At 49.9% G+C, this 20264-nt stretch overlaps 1 protein-coding gene across 9 annotated transcripts in view; it reads right to left on the bottom strand.

Annotated features, from left to right (window-relative positions):
• LOC134071219 (mitogen-activated protein kinase kinase kinase kinase 4-like) overlaps positions 1–20264 on the bottom strand; it is a 74131-nt gene that overhangs the window by 36061 nt on the left and 17806 nt on the right. For all 9 annotated transcript variants that reach the window (XM_062527848.1, XM_062527853.1, XM_062527847.1 and 6 more), the window contains exon 3: positions 8603–8659. In XM_062527848.1, coding sequence (XP_062383832.1) covers positions 8603–8659 — 57 coding nt within the window. The remainder of the gene's footprint in view (positions 1–8602; positions 8660–20264) is intronic.

Here is a 20264-nt window from a genome sequence, read left to right as displayed (position 1 = left end):
TGATGTGCGTGTGTGTTCTTTGGGCCCAATGTATCAAATTGGATGTCAAAGTTTCTGTGCAGAGATGAATTCTCCGAAACACACACAAATTTAAAAATATATGCAATATAATGGAACCGTTGGACATACATATTTCAAATAATTGATGTATGCCTATGACAAATAATCTGGGGCAAGAAAGTGGAAAAAATGCAGATTAATGCACAGGATTAAGAGAACAGAACCTGGCTACTACTCTCTCTCTCTCTCTCTCTCTCTCTCTATCTCTATATCACGTTCCCTAAAAAAAAAAACAATTTCATTCTGCACGCATCCCTCAGTTAAGGACGTTTCTTAAAGCCCCCAGATGGCTTATGGCCCTGAATGGAGCGGTTCTGTAGCATGCTAGATGCCCATTTCAGTGGGCACATGGTGTAAAGTCCAGTAAGACCACTAGACTCTACTCAGGAACTGGCTAAATGAGACATCCCTAATTATGCATGATCCTCTTAGAGCTCTCTGCTTCCGCACAGACAGTACACACACACACACACACACACACACCACGCAATACACTGGTCTCAATGACACGTGTGTGAACACAAAAACCCCTGCCATCAGCCACAGGACCTAACCTTAGGAGTCTTTTCACAGGCCTTTAAAAGCTCGGACCCAAAAGAGTTCCCCCGCGGGTCCGTCCGTGCAGCTGAGCGAGTGTTTGGTTGGACATGAGTGTTTAAGTGGACATACTGTATGTGCGGGTGGGTGTGCTTTTCACGTCCAGTTTCCTGAAAGATTAAGTTTCGTCTGAGAGCAGAGTTGGGAGCAGGGTCACTAGGAGGGCAGACACTGACCCGTGTAGTCTTGACCCTGAGCTTAATCCTTAGTCTGGAGCACAAGCGTAGTCTTGACCCTGAGCTTAATCCTTAGTCTGGAGCACAAGTGTAGTCTTGACCCTGAGCTTAATCCTTAGTCTGGAGCACAAGCGTAGTCTTGACCCTGAGCTTAATCCTTAGTCTGGAGCACAAGTGTAGTCTTGACCCTGAGCTTAATCCTTAGTCTGGAGCACAAGTGTAGTCTTGACCCTGAGCTTAATCACTGTCTGGAGCACAAGTCTCTGGGACTGATCGCTGCTGTGGGAATGCCTTCAGACGCTAGTCAGCGTCACAGGTGAGCCCTACATCTGCCCGGGCTCCAACCGGTGACTTGTAGCAACGTCAGATTGGGAGGCGGGTACGCTAGGAAGGGAGCCAAAAACCCGCGGGGGCTAGCTTGAATTTCCCCTTGGGGATCAATAAAGTATCTATCTATCTATCTATCTATCTATCTATCTATCTGTCCTGCTAACATGTCTCTTACGGCGTCAGGGAGGGAGGTTGTACTAGCGCACATTCCGCACAGCTAGCATAACAGCTGCGCATCACTGATATCACTACACTGGGCCCTCTAGTCAGTGTCTGTGACTTCCATTCAGCCTGTGGCAGGTCAGAGCGATGCGGATGCCACAGCTGAGGAGGAGTTGAAGAGATGCTCCTCCACCGCGTTAGCGGTTAGCGACTATAGCATGTCTCATCCAGAGTGTGCATGTGCTGCTGAAGTTACTGAACCCGACAGGACAGGAGGGGTTCGGCGTTCGGCCTTCAGCCAGGATAACACCCCCCCCCCCCCCCCCCATCCCAGAGTGGAGTAGCAGGAGACAGGCCTGCTGTGGTCGCACAGAAAGTGCCATTGTAAGAAGAGGTCACAAAAAGCAGTCATAAGACCCCTGGAACTAGACCACTAACACAAACTCACTCACACACCAACTCACTCACACACACATGACACACACACTCTCTCACACACACACACACACACACACACACACACACACACACACACACACACGCAAGGACATTCCCCAAGTTTAACAGGACACACACACTAGGCATTTCCAACAGCATGTGACTTGCATTACACACGTCTGACAAAGAGCCACTGAGCCCGTGGGCAATGGGAGCATCCCCACTTTATTAATGAGGCTGCAGCCACACACACACACACACACACACACACACACACACACACACACAGATGTTATTTTAGCCTTTCCACTCGTTCGCTTTGTGGAAAATCATGCAGCTGAGATGATGTCATCCTCCTCTGGTTACCACCCGCCGTCTGAGGATCATAAGGGCACGGGAGGCCCATCTTGCACACACACACACACACACACACACACACCTTACAGGCACGCACGCACACACACACAGAGACCTTACAGGCATGCACACACACACAGACACAAACACACAGCAACACACAAATCTTACAGGCCCCGCTAGCCCCGCACACACAAGTTCCACAACACACTTCTCAATGAAAACAAATTCAAGAAAAGGAAAACGTGAAGTGAGAAAGTGAGTGTGTGTGTGTGTGTGTGTGAGAAACATGAGATAGCGATACTCAAACAGATGAGTTGGCAGTCATATACAGAATTTGCTTTCATTCTTTTGCAGACCATGTGTCCTGTGAGCAGTCTTTATGCAAACACCCCATCCCTCTCTCCTTCTCTCTCTCTCCCTCTCTCCTTCTCTCTCTCTCCCTTTTCTCTCTCTCTCTCTCCCTTTTCTCTCTCTCTCCATCTCTCCTGCTCTCTCTCTGTCTCTCCTTCTCTCTCTTGCTCTCCCTTTTCTCTCTCTCTCCCTCTCTCTTGCTCTCCCCTTTCTCTCTCTCCCTCTCTCCTCCTTTTCTCTCTCTCCCGCTCTCTTGCTCTCCCTTTTCTCTCTCTCCCTCTCTCCCTTTTCTCTCTCTCTCTCTCTGCTGTAGTTCAGGTCAGTGTGTAAATGTGGGTCAGCAGGAGCTGTGCGGGTGGAGCGAGGTGAGGCGAGTGTGCGCACGCGCACACGCACACGCACACGCGCACGCGCACGCGCACACGCACACGCACACACACAACATCCCTCCGATCTCAGAGTTCACTCAGACATGAGACAGGACATCTTTTCTTTTGAAGCCCTAAGCTCCTCAACATTCTCTTACACCCCCAAACCCCCACACGGGTTCAGCCTGCCTGTGACGATTCTTAGCTATTCCGGCCACTGACTCTGTGTGTGTCATGTACACACACACACACACCCACACCACACACACACAACACACACACACGTCCAGCCCCGGACCGGTTCTCCTCCAGACACCTTCTGACCCTCGGCATCCACTTCCACCTCCCACTTTAGCCCTGATACACACACACACACACGGCTCTCACTTCAGCCCTGATATATACACACACACGGCTGCCACTTTAGCCCTAATATACACACACACACACACACACACACACACACACACACACACAGGGCTCTCACTTTAGCCCTGGCCACTCTGTGTCAGCACATCGGCCTGCTTATCTCCCCTCACATGGTTACAACAGGAAAGTGTGTGTGTGTGTGTGTGTGTGTGTGTGTGTGTGTGATTCAGCAGGGCAGAACTGGGTGGAGGAGGTTGATGTTGCTATGACAGCTGATGAGAGGAAGAGGTGATGAAACCCCCCCAGCCGGATCCTGGCGCGCGTACACACACACGCACGCACACACACGCGCGCACACACACGCCTTACTCAGACAGCTCTCAGGCTACACACCCTTTCTTCCTCACACAGGTAAACAACACACCTGTGCTCAACAATTCCGCACCGTCACTGTTTCACCTCACACACACACACACACACACACACACACAGTGACTGCAGTACACTGAATACACACAGAGTTGCTGCTGTACCCTGCCAACTCGTCTCACATTGACTCATGCCAAACAAAAGACTCGATGGTGACGTCATGCATGGAATACCAGGACACTCCCGCCGTAGTGAAACACACCACTTTAGGACCGTGAGGGAACGTAATCTGTTGTAGTGAAACACACCGCTTTAGGACCGTGAGGGAACGTAATCTGTTGTAGTGAAACACACCGCTTTAGGACCGTGAGGGAACGTAATCTGTTGTGGTGAAACACACCGCTTTAGGACCGTGAGGGAACGTAATCTGTTGCGGTGAAACACACCGCTTTAGGACCGCGAGGGAACGTAATCTGTTGCGGTGAAACACACCGCTTTAGGACCGCGAGGGAACGTAATCTGTTGCGGTGAAACACACCGCTTTAGGACCGCGAGGGAACGTAATCTGTTGCGGTGAAACACACCGCTTTAGGACCGCGAGGGAACGTAATCTGTTGCGGTGAAACACACCGCTTTAGGACCGCGAGGGAACGTAATCTGTTGCGGTGAAACACACCGCTTTAGGACCGCGAGGGAACGTAATCTGTTGCGGTGAAACACACCGCTTTAGGACCGCGAGGGAACGTAATCTGTTGCGGTGAAACACACCGCTTTAGGACCGCGAGGGAACGTAATCTGTTGCGGTGAAACACACCGCTTTAGGACCGCGAGGGAACGTAATCTGTTGCGGTGAAACACACCGCTTTAGGACCGCGAGGGAACGTAATCTGTTGCGGTGAAACACACCGCTTTAGGACCGCGAGGGAACGTAATCTGTTGCGGTGAAACACACCGCTTTAGGACCGCGAGGGAACGTAATCTGTTGCGGTGAAACACACCGCTTTAGGACCGCGAGGGAACGTAATCTGTTGCGGTGAAACACACCGCTTTAGGACCGCGAGGGAACGTAATCTGTTGCAGTGAAACACACCGCTTTAGGACCGCGAGGGAACGTAATCTGTTGCAGTGAAACACACCGCTTTAGGACCGCGAGGGAACGTAATCTGTTGCAGTGAAACACACCGCTTTAGGACCGCGAGGGAACGTAATCTGTTGCAGTGAAACACACCGCTTTAGGACCGCGAGGGAACGTTATCTGTTGCAGTGAAACACACCGCTTTAGGACCGCGAGGGAACGTAATCTGTTGCAGTGAAACACACCGCTTTAGGACCGCGAGGGAACGTAATCTGTTGCAGTGAAACACACCGCTTTAGGACCGCGAGGGAACGTAATCTGTTGTAGTGAAACACACCGCTTTAGGACCGCGAGGGAACGTAATCTGTTGTAGTGAAACACACCGCTTTAGGACCGCGAGGGAACGTAATCTGTTGTAGTGAAACACATGGCTTTAGGACCGCGAGGGAACGTAATCTGTTGTAGTGAAACACACCGCTTTAGGACCGTGAGGGAACGTAATCTGTTGTGGTGAAACACACCGCTTTAGGACCGTGAGGGAACGCAATCTGTTATTTTATGGCAAAGATGGAGCAGGGCAGCTATGGAGATGGAGCAGGGCAGCTATGTTTACAGCAGACATATGAAGCCTGTTGTGGAACAAGAGCATGATTCAGAAATTCATGAAAAATTCAGAAAAATGTGGATTCTCCTGACCCCATTCTCATGCTGCAGACCAGTGAAGAGAGAGAGAGAGTGTGAGAGAGAGAGAGAGTGAGAGAGAGAGAGAGAGAGAGAGAGAGATAATAGAAATAAAGAAAGAGAGAGATCAGAGTGCCATGGAGCCTCAGTTTGTCCCGGTCCTCCCAAGACTAGTTTGTCTCACATGACGGTGCTTGTGTTTGGATTGGCCGGGCTTCAGAAGATCCCCATTTCTCAAGATGCTGATTTCCCCTCTGGGATAAGCGTCGAGTGGGGCGGGGGGGGGGGGGGGGGGTGAGCTCCACAAGCCAAGTGTGTGAAATGCAGACGAGGGGGAAGCACATTGTTAGGGACTCTGGCACGACCGGAGGGAAGGCTCTGTCAACAGCCCCCCCCCCCCCTGCCCCCATCGAGACGCGGCCATCACCAGCAGAGTTCTGACATTCTGCTGCCCCGTTCTGCTGCCCCAGACGGAGCTGTGGAGGTCAAACGGGAGGTCAGACAGTCTCTCTCTCTCTCAGTCTCTCAGTCTCCCTCTCTCTCTCCCTCTCAGTCTCCCTCTCTCTCTTCCAGTCTCTCTCTCTTTCACTCTCCCAGTCTCCCTCTCTCCCTCCCTCTCCCTCTCTCCAAGTCTTTCACTCTCCCAGTTTCTCTCAGCTGTGGTGGTCAGGCAGGAGCTCATACAGGCTCTCTCTCTCTCTCAAAGTATCTCTCATTTACTCTCTCTCTCTCTGTCCTTTACTCTCTCTCTCTCTCTCTCCTTTACTCTCTCTCTCTCTCTCTCTCTGTCTCTCTGTGTCCTGCAGGGGTTGAGGCAGGCTGGGGCAGGCTGTGGTAAACTCAGGGGAATGGGCACTTCCTGCGTACTGTGTAGCACAGCCCTCCACATCGCACTGCTCAATTAAAGAACCTAACATTAGGCAGGCACGAGAGCTATGATTGCTACAGCTCCCTTCCACTCGGTGTGTGTGTGTGTGTGTGTGAAGGGGTTCGTTAACATGAATGTGGGTGGTCGTGCCTGCAGTTTTCTAGGTGGGTTCAGATGGCGCTTGTTGTTTCCTCACCTGCTCTGGTGTGTGTGTGTGTGTGTGTGTGTGTGTGTGTGTGTGTGTGTGTGTGTGTGTGTGTCTCACATGTGGTTTCCCCTGTTGGTGCTTATGACGCTGCTGTAAACCCAACCCTGCTCAGAAGCAATGCTGGCTGCCTGCTGGTGCTGTGCTGTGCTGTGCGGTGCTGTGCTGTTGATACACACCCTCAGAGCCATGCCAAACACACACCATCTACAGCACACTCCTATAGACCCAGTGGAAGAGACCGCATTGGGCCTGTGTGTGTGTGTGTGTGTGTGTGTGTGTGCTGCTCCCATGTATTTGCATGTATGTGAGTGAGAGAGCCTCTCTCTGCCTTTTGTGTGAGATGGTATGCTGTTTATATGCGTGCGTGCATGTGTGTGTGTGTGTGTGTGTGCGCGCATATAAGCAACTCTGTCCATATATAGCCTATAGGAGCCAGACATGTGCTTAAGAGACAATTCAATTCTCTGTGAAGTCTGTCCAACAGTATACAATCCTGGCCTGTTGTTCACACTGTTTAAGAGACAGTACAGTCACCCAAACACACAAACACCACTCACAAACATCTCTCACAAACACACCACCAACAACACACATCACTCACAAATACATCAACAACAACACAACAAACATCATTCACAAACACACCAACAACACACACATCACTCACAAACACACCAACAGCAGCACAACACACAATGGGCTCAGCTAGCCAACTTGCTCATTGAAGCGCTTGAGGAAAGTATAAAATGGCTCTTCCTGGAGAACAGAACGCAGTAAAAAGCGACAAACCTACACAGCTGGTGTGAATGACATCACTTTAAGGACGCGTCACCAACCACAGACTACTCTAGAATAGTGAAGACCCCCATAATGTAGCCTGGAGTTCTAACACATTGCTTTCTGTTCTCTAGAATAGTGAAGACCCCCATATAATAATGTAGCCTGAAGTTCTAACACATTGCTTTATGTTCTCTAGAATAGTGAAGACCCCCATAATGTAACCTGGAGTTCTAACACATTGCTTTCTGTTCTCTAGAATAGTGAAGACCCCCATAATGTAACCTGGAGTTCTAACACATTGCTTTCTGTTCTCTAAAATAGTGAGGACCCCCATATAATAATGTAACCTGGAGTTCTAACACATTGCTTTCTGTTCTCTAGAATAGTGAGGACCCCCATATAATAATGTAGCCTGGAGTTCTAACACATTGCTTTCTGTTCTCTAGAATAGTGAAGCCCCCCATATAATAATGAAGCCTGAAGTTCTAACACATTTGTTTTCTGTTCTCTATACTTTTGTTAAAGAGTGCCCTCTGTTTTATTACATGCGAGGAGGTGCAGGGCATATGCCAGACTCTTTCTTGTGGACATGTAGCACGTACAGTATGGGGCTAGTAATATGCATAGCATAGCATAGTAAAGATGAAGTTCACATGCCCTGCACACTAAGGCTCCTCCTGCTTGTAAACCAGTGTGTCTCTGTGTGTGTGTGTGTGTGTGAGTGTGTCTGTGGCGGCTGACACACCCAGACAAGACTGCTGTCATTTACAGCCAGGCAAATATGCCCATATATGCCTAAAATATGCAGCAGAAGAAAGCAAACTACACACACACACAGGCCCGGGGCAACAGAATGACCACGATGGGCAGGCTGGTCGACCAAACGGGCAGTTGGGTGTCAGTTCTGCCCCTCACCGTCATGAGTCATTTCCGTTCTCCTCGGATGGCGACGTGTGCAAGTTCAGAATGAGAGGCTACTGAGGCCAGTATGCATCGCAACGGAACTAAACGGCAGTGGGCAGGGCCAATGGGACTTACATCTGAGGTGCAATCAAACGTGGCAAACGGTGCCGAACGTTTGTGGTGAACATGCTTTCTTTGAACAGTTCAATTGGAACGATTTGGTGTTAACATTCATTCACCGAAAACTCAAGGCCAACGGAAAAACTGTTGACAAATGTTTGCCTATATGTGTGAATTTGAATGCACCTCCGACGCGTCAGGTCAGGAGGCACAACATCAACGTCGTCTTCTCTGACCTCACAAAGTGACCTCATGGGGCGCCACTGTGTAGGTCAGGGACCGGACAGGACAGGACACAAATGTCCGCCGGGGTTTCCCACAGCCAGGAAACAGGTGGGGGTGGTGGTGGAGGGGGGGGGGGGGGGGGGGGGGGGGGGTTGACCTTACCTCTGTGACGTCCATGACCTTGATGGCGGCGAGCTGTCCGGTTTTGACATGTCGGCCCTGAGGAGAAAAGAAACAATAACAGCATCAGTCACCTGCTGTCCTACATGCAAACGAGTGAGAGAGAGTGTGTGTGTGTGTGTGTGTGTGTTTGTGTGTGTGGTAGAAGAGGAGGGTTGTTTGTGTGACATGTTTCTTTGATCACGTGGTGTGATTGCAAGGACTATATCCCACATCTAGGTCATATACATGTGCACTTGTAGGAGTGTGTGTGCTGCAGGTTAGAGCATGTAAGCTCCCATCAGAGAGCTCAGGATGCCCTCGAGGGCCTTACAGCCCTACAGTGGCACTATGGGGGAATCTCCACAGTCTTATACATACAGTCTCTTAAACATAGCCTGTTATACACACATTCTTAATCTTTTATATATACAGTCTCTTAAACTTAGTCTCTTACACATACGGTCTCTTAAACAGAGTCTTTTATACACACAGCTTCTTATACAAACATTCTTAATCTTTTTGCTGGATGTAGAACTGGTACAATAAAGGAATCTAACATGACGAGTGATTCTCTTGCTGGATGGAGTCAGTACAGTAAAGTAAAGGAATCTAACATGACGAGTGATTCTCTTGCTGGAGGAGTCAGGACAGTACAGTAAAGGAATCGAACATGACGAGTGATTCTCTTGCTGAATGGAGCCAGTACAGTACAGTAAAGGAATAGAACATGGTGGCTGTGGTCGTTAGGGCCGGTCCCCAGGTCCCCAGTACCCTCCCCCCCCCTCCCCCCACCACTGAAGCAGACGAAGGGGGCGTCTGGGGAGCCGGCCCCTGCACCCCTCCATAAACATTCCCACACTTTCCTTTCTCTCCATCCCTCATTCTCGCTCTTCCACTCTCTCCCTCTCTCCCCCCTCCATCCCTCTCTCCCCTCCTTACATAAACACAGACGGAAATAGACGGCCCCTTCTCTTTTATCAGGTGTCTGGGGATCGCTGTTATTTTAGGCTGGGTGGTACGATGTGGGTCAAGCACATGACACCCGAGCATGACGGCACAGGCTAACTCACATGCTAGCTCACACAGGCTAACACACATGCTAGCTCACCGGCTAGCTCACAGGCTAACTCACATAATAACCCACAGGCTAACACACATACCAACACAGGCTAGCTCACAGGCTAACTCACATAATAACCCAAAGGCTAACACACATACCAACACAGGCTAGCTCACAGGCTAACTCACATAAAAACCCACAGGCTAACACACATACCAACACAGGCTATCTCACATACTAACACAGGCTAACTCACATATCAACCCACAGGCTAACTCGAATACTAACTCACCGGCTAACTCACATATTAACACAGGCTTTCTTGAATTTCCCCTTGGGGATCAATAAAGTATCTATCTATCTAACTATCTATCTATCTAGGCTAACCCACAGGCTAGCTCACAGGCTAACCCACAGGCTAGCTCACGGGCTAACACAGAAATGCAGCCAGATAGTGCGGTCATTCAGCAGTGTGAGTAGAGGAGGAAGGTCAGACAGCAGGGGTGTGTCAGGAGTGACAGCTGGCTATAAACAGCGTGGAGGGAGGCCCGATAACACATCAAAACCAAACCAATCATCATCATGTGTCAGCATCACATACTGTAGCTTCATCGTCCCTCACTAGATGCTTTGTGATCAGCTGAAGTCACCAGAAGGGCCAGAAGAGCAGCAGTGCTTCCATGCTGTTCACAGCACTTGTGATGTGTCTGCCCACAGAGCCTAATGCTAACACTACAAGCTCGCTACGCCGGCCACAGAGGCTAATGCTAACACTACAAGCTCGCTACGCCGGCCACAGAGGCTAATGCTAACACTACGGGCTCGCTACGCCGGCCACAGAGGCTAATGCTAACACTACAGCCTCGCTACGCCGGCCACAGAGGCTAATGCTAACACTACGGGCTCGCTACGCCGGCCACAGAGGCTAATGCTAACACTACAGCCTCGCTACGCCGGCCACAGAGGCTAATGGAACGCGACGCCGCCACGCAGCTGATGTGCCCCGTTAGCAAAGCATGTGCCGCCACAGGTATCTAATCACTTGTCTAATTATGGAGGTGTATATATGGAGGTGTGTCTCCCCACATGTTTCATGTCTAATGAAGGGCTAGGGACCAAAACGTTACACGTGGTGATTTACCATTAAAAAAAACTGAGGCGCATATTCTAGTGTGCGGACTTCTTGCTCTCTTTCCTGCCACAGGTAGCTCCCCCAGACCTGAAGGTGGGGCGTACATTTGGCATAAAATAGAAACACATAACATCAACCCGCCAGCCGGTTCTGAAGCCCCAGTGAAGCCCCAGTCCACCACAGGACGGGCCCTCAAGGGGGGCGACAGTCAGCGGCGTCACATGACGTCTGGGCAGTGAGCGAGAGCGTGACTGATGGGAGTGCGGGGGTGTAGACGCTCACATGATGGTCCACATGAAGGTCCACACACACCACCCCACACCACCCCAGGGCCCATCACAGCCTTGTTGCCGAGGTGTGTCTGGGGGTCTGTGTGTCTGTGGGAGATTGTGTGCATTCACTGAGATGACAGATATATGTGCATTAGTGTGTGTGTGTGTGTGTGTAGGTTTATGCAAGTGTGTGTGGGGGGGGGGCGGCTAAGCCCCACAGATGACAGATCAGACAAAGCTGCAATCGGAGTGACTTCAGACGGGGGTGTCGGGTCAGGTTACGGGCCTCCTCGTTCATCCTCTGTGGTCACTTTCCCAGGAAAGAGGGGGGGTTGCATCATGACTCTGGACAATCGAGAGCAGAGGGGCCAAAGTGAGTCTGTGTGTGGGGGGGGGAGCAATCTGAGACGACTTCAAAAGAACCCCTCGCGTTGCAAAACACTGAGAAAACAAACACACTGGAAGCACCGCAGCCCTGAACAACACACTGATTTAGTCTCCGACTTCATCAGGCCTTCACTTCTCAGAACCAGACAGTGTGTGTGTGTGTATGTGTGTGTCCAGTAAAGTCAAACCTGTAACGTTCCTCCAGCTGTGGTGTCTATCAGACTCAATCAGACCACCACACTGAGTACCAGTAATTCTACTGTAGCTCCTGCCCATCTAACCCAATGCCCTCCTGCCCATCTAACCCAATGCCCTGCTGCCCATCTAACCCAATGCCCTGCTGCCCATCTAACCCAATGCCCTCCTGCCCATCTAACCCAATGCCCTGCTGCCCATCTAACCCAATGCCCTGCTGCCCATCTAACCCAATGCCCTGCTGCCCATCAAACCCAAGGGTTGCCATGACATCATCCATCCAACCCTCACCTGCAGCGGAGCCCGACCATTCCAGCCCATTCCGATTTCAACATCTCACTCCGTGACCTCAGCAGGAAAGCAGCTCCCACATCAGCTGCGCTTGCGGCCAAAGCCACAGGAATGAGCACCAACACGCATTCATTCCCATTAAGACTGCGTAAAGGAATGAGCATCAGCATGCGTTTATTCCCATTAAGGAATGAGCATCAGTGTGCGTTTATTCCCATAAAGGAATGAGCATCAGTGTGCGTTTATTCCCATAAAGGAATGAGCATCAGTTTGTGTTTAATCCCATTAAGAGTGCTTAGAGGCCGAGGCCAGTAAGTGCTAGCCTATTAGCAGTAAGTGCTAGCCTACTAGCCAGTAGTGCCTATGAGCCAGTAGTGCCTATGAGCAGTAAGTGCTAGCCTACTAGCCAGTAGTGCCTATTAGCAGTAAGTGCTAGCCTACTAGCCAGTAGTGCCCATTAGCAGTAAGTGCTAGCCTACTAACCAGTAGTGCCCATTAGCCAGTAGTGCCTATGAACAGTAAGAGCCTATGAGCTGGGTGGTCACCTGACCCACTAGCTACGCTAATCCCACAGCAGGGCTCTTGTATTCCGCTATCGGCCGCTCTTACTGCACTTCCATTAGAACCAAGTAATCCTCCATGAGGAGGCGCTCGGAACACAGAGCCAGGGGAGGCGCTCGGAACACAGAGCCAGGGAGGCGCTCGGAACACAGAGCCAGGGAGGCGCTCGGAACACAGAGCCAGGGAGGCGCTCGGAACACAGAGCCAGGAGAGGCGCTCGGAGGACAGAGCCAGGGGAGGCGCTCGGAACACAGAGCCAGGGAGGCGCTCGGAACACAGAGCCAGGGGAGGCGCTCGGAACACAGAGCCAGGGAGGCGCTCGGAGGAAACTCTCGTCTTTGCTTTTTGGACCGGACACCAAGGGCCACCGGCCGGCCAAATGTGCCGAGGTTCAGAGCGGACGAGATGAGATGAGAACGGCTTGATCTGAACATTCCTGCCGACAACATGAATGTGCACGAGCCTCAGTCACGCCACGGCCGACAGACGCAGCTCACAGCGCTCGAGGGAGCTTTTGAAGCCGTGCCCGTAAACTCCCTCTAGGAAGCAGGCATCCTAAACCCACCACCACCATGCCGCCCCTGCCACGCTCTAATCCCCTCGCCACTGTGGCAGTGCCAGTGGAGCCTGTGTGTGTGTGTGTGTGTGTGTGTGTGTGTGTGTGTGTGTGTGTGTGTGTAGGCTATTTATGTAGAGAAAAAGCCTTGAACCCTATATTGGTGTCCATTGGAACGGCTCACATTATAAGACCTCATGATGACAGGGCGAGAAGATCATTAGAGAGAGAGGAAGAATGAGCAAGGGAGAATGAGAGAGAGAGGAGAGAGAAGGAGAGAGAGAGGAGAAAGAGAGAGAGAGAGAAAGGGAGGGAGGAGGAAGAGAGAGAGAGAAAGAGACAGAGAGAGGGGGAGGGTATGAAAGAGAGAGAGAGAGAGAGAGAGAGAGAGAGAGAGAGAGAGAGAGAAAGCAAAATGGGTTAGAGAGAGGAAGAGTGAGGAGGAAGAGGAGGATCCACAGGAAACACTGGGTCCGTACTGTCCAGAGCCTCAAAGAGCAAAACACTCGATAACATCACACTGGAGCACTGGACTTCCCCAAGGAAATGCCAAGAGAGCAGAGTCATACAGAGAGAGAGAGAGAGAGAGAGAGAGAGAGAGAGAGAGAGAGAGAGAGAGAGAGAGAGGGGGGGGGGGGGACTGTGGGAGCAACGAAGAATAAGGTCTTGTATAGGATGTATGGGGGAGCTAGAGAGAAAACATACACACCAATCTATACATTACACACACAGACACACACACACACACACACAATACACACAGTCCTTCTATGAAAGGCACATGAAGCCAACTGATGGGAAAAAAGTATGTTTAAACAGTCAGTCAGTTCCACAAAGCCTCATGATCTCACACGAGAGACTGAGGGAAAGCACACACACACACACACACACACACACACACACACACACACACACACACACACACACACACACACACACACACACACACACACACACACACACGGGCTCTGCACTCAAAATGGACGCATATGGGGAATGGTTTTAACATGAGTGAGGTGGTGTGTTTGTACATGAGCGAGAGAGAGGGGGAGAGAGAGAGAGAGAGAGAGAGAGAGAGAGGGGGAGAGAGAGAGAGAGAGAGAAAAGAGCAAGGGGGGGAGAGGAGAGAAAAACAAAGCAGCAAGCCAGCGAGCGAGAAGGAGGAGGAGACACTGAATCCAGATCAGTAGGTCACAGTTCACAGTGAGGCTGCCTTTCCCAGAATGCTCAGCTGCGTCTGCTCAGGCCGTTTAAAAGCTCGGTTATAAATACCCCGGCACATCACACACACTTTACTAGCTCCATCGCCATGGTGACCCGAGACCAGCTGTTCCACTCTGCTCCTCAACCGATCCAAACACGAGCCAAATGCCAACGATGACCTGAAACCAGCTTTTGCAGAGGCAGCAGGTGGGGTCAACACACGGCACACACACACACACACGCGAGACCGTCGCACTGCGCCATGGAGCTCTTACAGAGCACTGGACACTGAAGTGTTGCGCATCACTAGTCTGCACTCTGCACGCAATAGAATATTAAACTATTAAACACATCTGAACTGAAAAACAACCAGTCCAAGGCTGCTGTGGACTAGTGTCATTTCCTGCGTATTGGCCGCACTACATACATGGCGCAGGGCAGTCTTTTATGCAGGTTAAAAGCAACTAAATCCTATTAATACCATATCAACTCAAGTGCCCCCCCCCCACACACACACACCCCTCCACCCCATATTAACCTCATAGCTGAGGATATGATGCAAAATCAATGTGTAAGCAGCGGCTAATGGCTGGGAGCTGCCCATTGGATGCCATGCTGGGCCCAGTGCTGAACTGCAGGCTGGTGAGCGGCAGCAGAGGAATGTCAGGAGTGTGTGTGTGTGTGTGGGGGGGGGTCGCTGGGATGCAGCACCGACACGCGGACCGGGGAGACCCGGCCCAGGCAGAACAATACAGCGGCCCCGGCCTGCTGCTGCTGCTGATGCAGCCACATCTGTATAGGGAGGAGCTGTGTGTGTGTGTGTGTGTGTGTGTGTGTGTGTGTGTGTGTGTGTGTGTGTGTGTGTGTGTGTGTGTGCCTCATGGCACATGGTTTTGCTCTGCAGTCTGCCAAGAGCTAATGGCCTCTGATGCACCACCGCTGAGAAAGAGCAGCAGCCACAGGGGATTACCCTCTCTTGCTCTCTCTCGTGTGTGTGTGTGTGTGTGTGTGTGTGTGTGTGTGTGTGTGTGTGTGTGTGTGTGAGAAATGTCCACATTGCCTGAATTGTGAGTTATTTTCCCTCTCAAGAAGCAAGAGATAAAAACCAAAGCCCTGCTGCTTTCATATGGGCCAATCTCCTCTTACAGAGACCAGAACTAACTAACACACACACACACACACACACACATCTCCTCTTACAGGGACCAGAACTAGGGATGTAACGATGCATCGTGACACGAATAAAAATCGATACAAATGCGTGACGATTCGCACCGGTTGATAGAAAAAATGAATCGCGATGAGTCACGTGACTTATGTCACTAGGTACGGGGCACAGAACGAGGGAAGACGACGGTAGGCAACAACTTTGAACTAGAGTGTGTGTGTGTCAGGGTTCGTATGGGTGCTTGAAATCCTTGAAAATGCTTGGATTTTAATGTGCTGTTTTCAAGGTTTGAAAAAGACATCATTTATGAAGTTGTTTTGTTTTTGCCACGCGTTCGCGTCCAGTTTGACGTGTCTGGATTTTCCGATAATGACAGCAATCTTGTGATGCTGATATTGACTTTTAATTTCTGCGCGTGTAAACTAGTCTAAGCCACTGTGCTTGAACGAAGTTAGCTGTGACAGACTAACCTACTGGTTTTCATCGTTTTAACCACAAAGCCTGTCGACCTTAGGTCTACTCAATTGTTTAGTTAACACCTTGTCATTTCGCGTTTGTCCCGCCGGTCACCTCCGTGCGCCCCATGTAGCCTACATCAGAACATATGTCGGGATAGCCATCTCACTATGAGAAAACGTATGACGATAGTGCTAAGAGATTAACACGTTTGCATGCTTGGTAAACATCAGTCTTGCACATAATATTGAGCTGATTGTTTTAGTGGAAATGGCTTACTGTAGCATTGTGCTGATAGATGGGAAAAGTTGCCTATTTAAAGGCACAGTCTGAATTTTAATCCTAGATCTCCATTTAGTGTGTGCACTTGAACAACTATAATGATGTAGCCTACTGCCCTACAAAGCAGAAAGGCAGTAGGGCCTAACTGCATTTTTGGTCGAAAATTAGTTATTATTATTTTCATGACATTAAAGTTGTTATGAAGACTGATAAGTACCAAAAATAAGCTAATGTAAAGTAAAAAAAAAACTCCAATAACTGCTACATTAACTACAACCATAAGGCTAAGCAACAGCATAACTTTAAAATGTTTTTTTTTTCTTCAGTTTGCACTCTGCATAGTTACTGCCTTTTTGCTTTGCAGGGCAGAGTAGGGCCTGCCATTTATTTTAAGAGGAGAGGGAGTGGTGCAATTTGATTTTCTTTAGAGCAACCTCTTCAAACAGCATCAATATCAAAAAAAAAAATCGTGATAAAATCGTATCGTGAACAAAAAATCGTGATCCATATCGAGTCGTGAGTTGAGTGTATCGTTACATCCCTAACCAGAACTAACTAACACACTCACATCTCCTCTTACAGGGACCAGAACTAACTAACACACTCACATCTCCTCTTACAGGGACCAGAACTAACTAACACACTCACATCTCGTCTTACAGGGACCAGAACTAACTAACACACACACACACACACACACACTCACATCAGCTCTTACAGGGACCAGAACTAACTAACACACTCACATCTCCTCTTACAGAGACCAGAACTAACTGACACACTCACATCAGCTCTTACAGGGACCAGAACTAACTAACACACTCACATCAGCTCTTACAGGGACCAGAACTAACTAACACACTCACATCTCCTCTTACAGGGACCAGAACTAACTAACACACACACACACACATCTCCTCGTACAGGGACCAGAACTAACTAACACACACACACACACACACACACACACATCTCCCCTTACAGAGACCAGAACTAACTAACACACACACACACACACACACACACACACACATCTCCTCTTAGAGACCAGAACTAACTAACACACTCACATCAGCTCTTACAGGGACCAGAACTAACTAACACACTCACATCTCCTCTTACAGGGACCAGAACTAACTAATACACTCACATCTCCTCTTACAGAGACCAGAACTAGCTAACACACTCACATCAGCTCTTACAGGGACCAGAACTAACTAACACACTCACATCAGCTCTTACAGGGACCAGAACTAACTAATACACTCACATCTCCTCTTACAGAGACCAGAACTAACTAACACACTCACATCTCCTCTTACAGAGACCAGAACTAGCTAACACACTCACATCAGCTCTTACAGGGACCAGAACTAACTAACACACTCACATCTCCTCTTACAGGAACCAGAACTAACTAACACACTCACATCTCCTCTTACAGGGACCAGAACTAAACAGAACTAGCTAACACACTCACATCTCCTCTTACAGGGACCAGAACTAACTAACACACTCACATCTCCTCTTACAGGGACCAGAACTAACTAACACACTCACATCTCCTCTTACAGGGACCAGAACTAACTAACACACTCACATCTCCTCTTACAGGGACCAGAACTAACTAACACACTCACATCAGCTCTTACAGGGACCAGAACTAACTAATACACTCACATCTCCTCTTACAGAGACCAGAACTAACTAACACACTCACATCTCCTCTTACAGAGACCAGAACTAGCTAACACACTCACATCAGCTCTTACAGGGACCAGAACTAACTAACACACTCACATCTCCTCTTACAGGGACCAGAACTAACTAACACACTCACATCTCCTCTTACAGGGACCAGAACTAAACAGAACTAGCTAACACACTCACATCTCCTCTTACAGGGACCAGAACTAACTAACACACTCACATCTCCTCTTACAGGGACCAGAACTAACTAACAGAACTAGCTAACACACTCACATCAGCTCTTACAGGGACCAGAACTAGCTAACACACTCACATCAGCAAGCTGCCACGCTTAACTCATGCCATGCTAGCCCTGTCTGGGAACAGATACACACAGGATCGTCCGTCACACCTGGGTTCATAGGTCACAGGTGCATTCACACACACACACACACACACACACACCCCCCTCCCCGCTTCCTCTGGACATAGTGGTGGGTCATATATCAGAGAGCCGACCATCAAAGAGTTAATGCACACAGACAACGTTTCATCTTCTCCATACATGCAGAGAACGCTTTATTTTCCTCATGGCTCCCCATCAGAGCAGAGCCATGTTGTGTATTCAGCGAGCACAGTTTAAATGGAACTGCACCGAGTACCGTTTAAAGGGAACTGCACCGAGTACCGTTTAAAGGGAACTGCACCGAGTACCGTTTAAAGGGAACTGCACCGAGTACCGTTTAAAGGGAACTGCACCGAATACCGTTTAAATGGAACTGCATCGAGTACTGTTTAAATGGAACTGAGTGCACACTGCACAGTAAATGGTCCACAGAGCGCAGAGTACAGTTTAGATGTATGCGGTAAAAGAGAAGTGATCCACAAGCACAGACATCTCTCTCAGGGCAGGAGAAGTGATCCACAAGCACAGACATCTCTCTCAGGGCAGGAAGTGATCCACAAGCACAGACATCTCTCTCAGGGCAGGAGAAGTGATCCACAAGCACAGACATCTCTCTCAGGGCAGGATCTGATAAGCCACTGCAGCAGGAATGCTGCCTAGGACCTCTTCTCCAAACAAGAGGTGTGTGTGGAGGGTGGGACGGGAGGTCTGTTAGCTCCTCACACACACTTAGTTTGGATTTCTCTAACTCTCCAGATGAGTCTGTTTGAGGATGATGAGTTTGTGATCGATTTCATCAGTATTAACAGCATCACTAGCACCATCAACAACAGACAGAGAATCAGAACCACAGAGGGCCCATCCACCCGCCACCACACGCACGCAGGGAGTAGCATTCTGGCCTTTCATCCACATGATACCAGCCTTTTAAGAGCCCTGAAACACACTTCTTTGGAAAATGAGTTCCAGAGCGGAAACTTTTCAAAACACCGGCTTTGCCATGTGGACAGGCAGAGAGAGAGAGAGAGAGAGAGAGAGAGAGAGAGAGAGAGGGGGGTAGAGAGAGAGAGAGATAGACAGAGAGACAGAAAGAAAGAAGGAAAGAAAGAAAGAGACAGACAGAAAGAGAAAGCAACTGAGCCGAGTAGGCAGGTAGGAGGTCACAGATGGTTCACATATGGCGGAGAGGCTCCCTCCTCCCTCCTCCCTCCATCCCTCCATCCCTCCATCCCTCCATCCCTCCATCGCTGCTGGAGATCCTCTAAGCTGCACCCCTCACTGACCTGCGGCCACATCACCAGCACAACAGCACTGCCACTCACCTACACCTGTCATCACCAGCACAACACCTGTCAATCACCAGCATAACACCTGTCCATTACCTACACCTGTCCATCACCAGCACAACAGCACTGCCACTCACCAACACCTGTCAATCACCAGCACAACACCTGTCCATCACCAAACACCTGTCAATCACCAGCACAACACCTGTCCATCAAAGGGCACTGACCACCACTCAGCACTATTACAGGCCTATACTACTACACAGAGGGACGGACACACACACAGATTTAAAAGCGGTGCACTCCTGGACATCTCCAACCCCCAGCCTGCTCCATTCCTCTGACACTGAAGAGAGAAGGAAAGAAAGAAAGAAAGAAAGAAAGAAAGAAGCCGCTCCAGGAGAGGCCCCACCCCAGTAGGGTTATCTGAGTCCAGAGACATCCCTCACAGCGGCCCTTAACCACCAGCAGATGTGCCCCCCCCCCCCCCACACACACACACACACACACACACAACTCCACTACTAAACCAACACACTGATACACACACCCCCCCCCCCACACACACACACACACACACACACACACAACTCCACTACTAAACTAGCACACTGATACCCCACCACCACCACCACAAAACTCAACTCCACTTCTAAACTAGCACACTGATATGCCCCCCCCCCCCCACACACACACACACACACACACACACACGCAA

Source organism: Sardina pilchardus, chromosome 23 (genome assembly GCF_963854185.1).
Source record: "Sardina pilchardus chromosome 23, fSarPil1.1, whole genome shotgun sequence".
Lineage (NCBI taxonomy): Eukaryota > Metazoa > Chordata > Actinopteri > Clupeiformes > Clupeidae > Sardina > Sardina pilchardus.
This window is presented reverse-complemented; position numbering and strand designations above follow the sequence as displayed.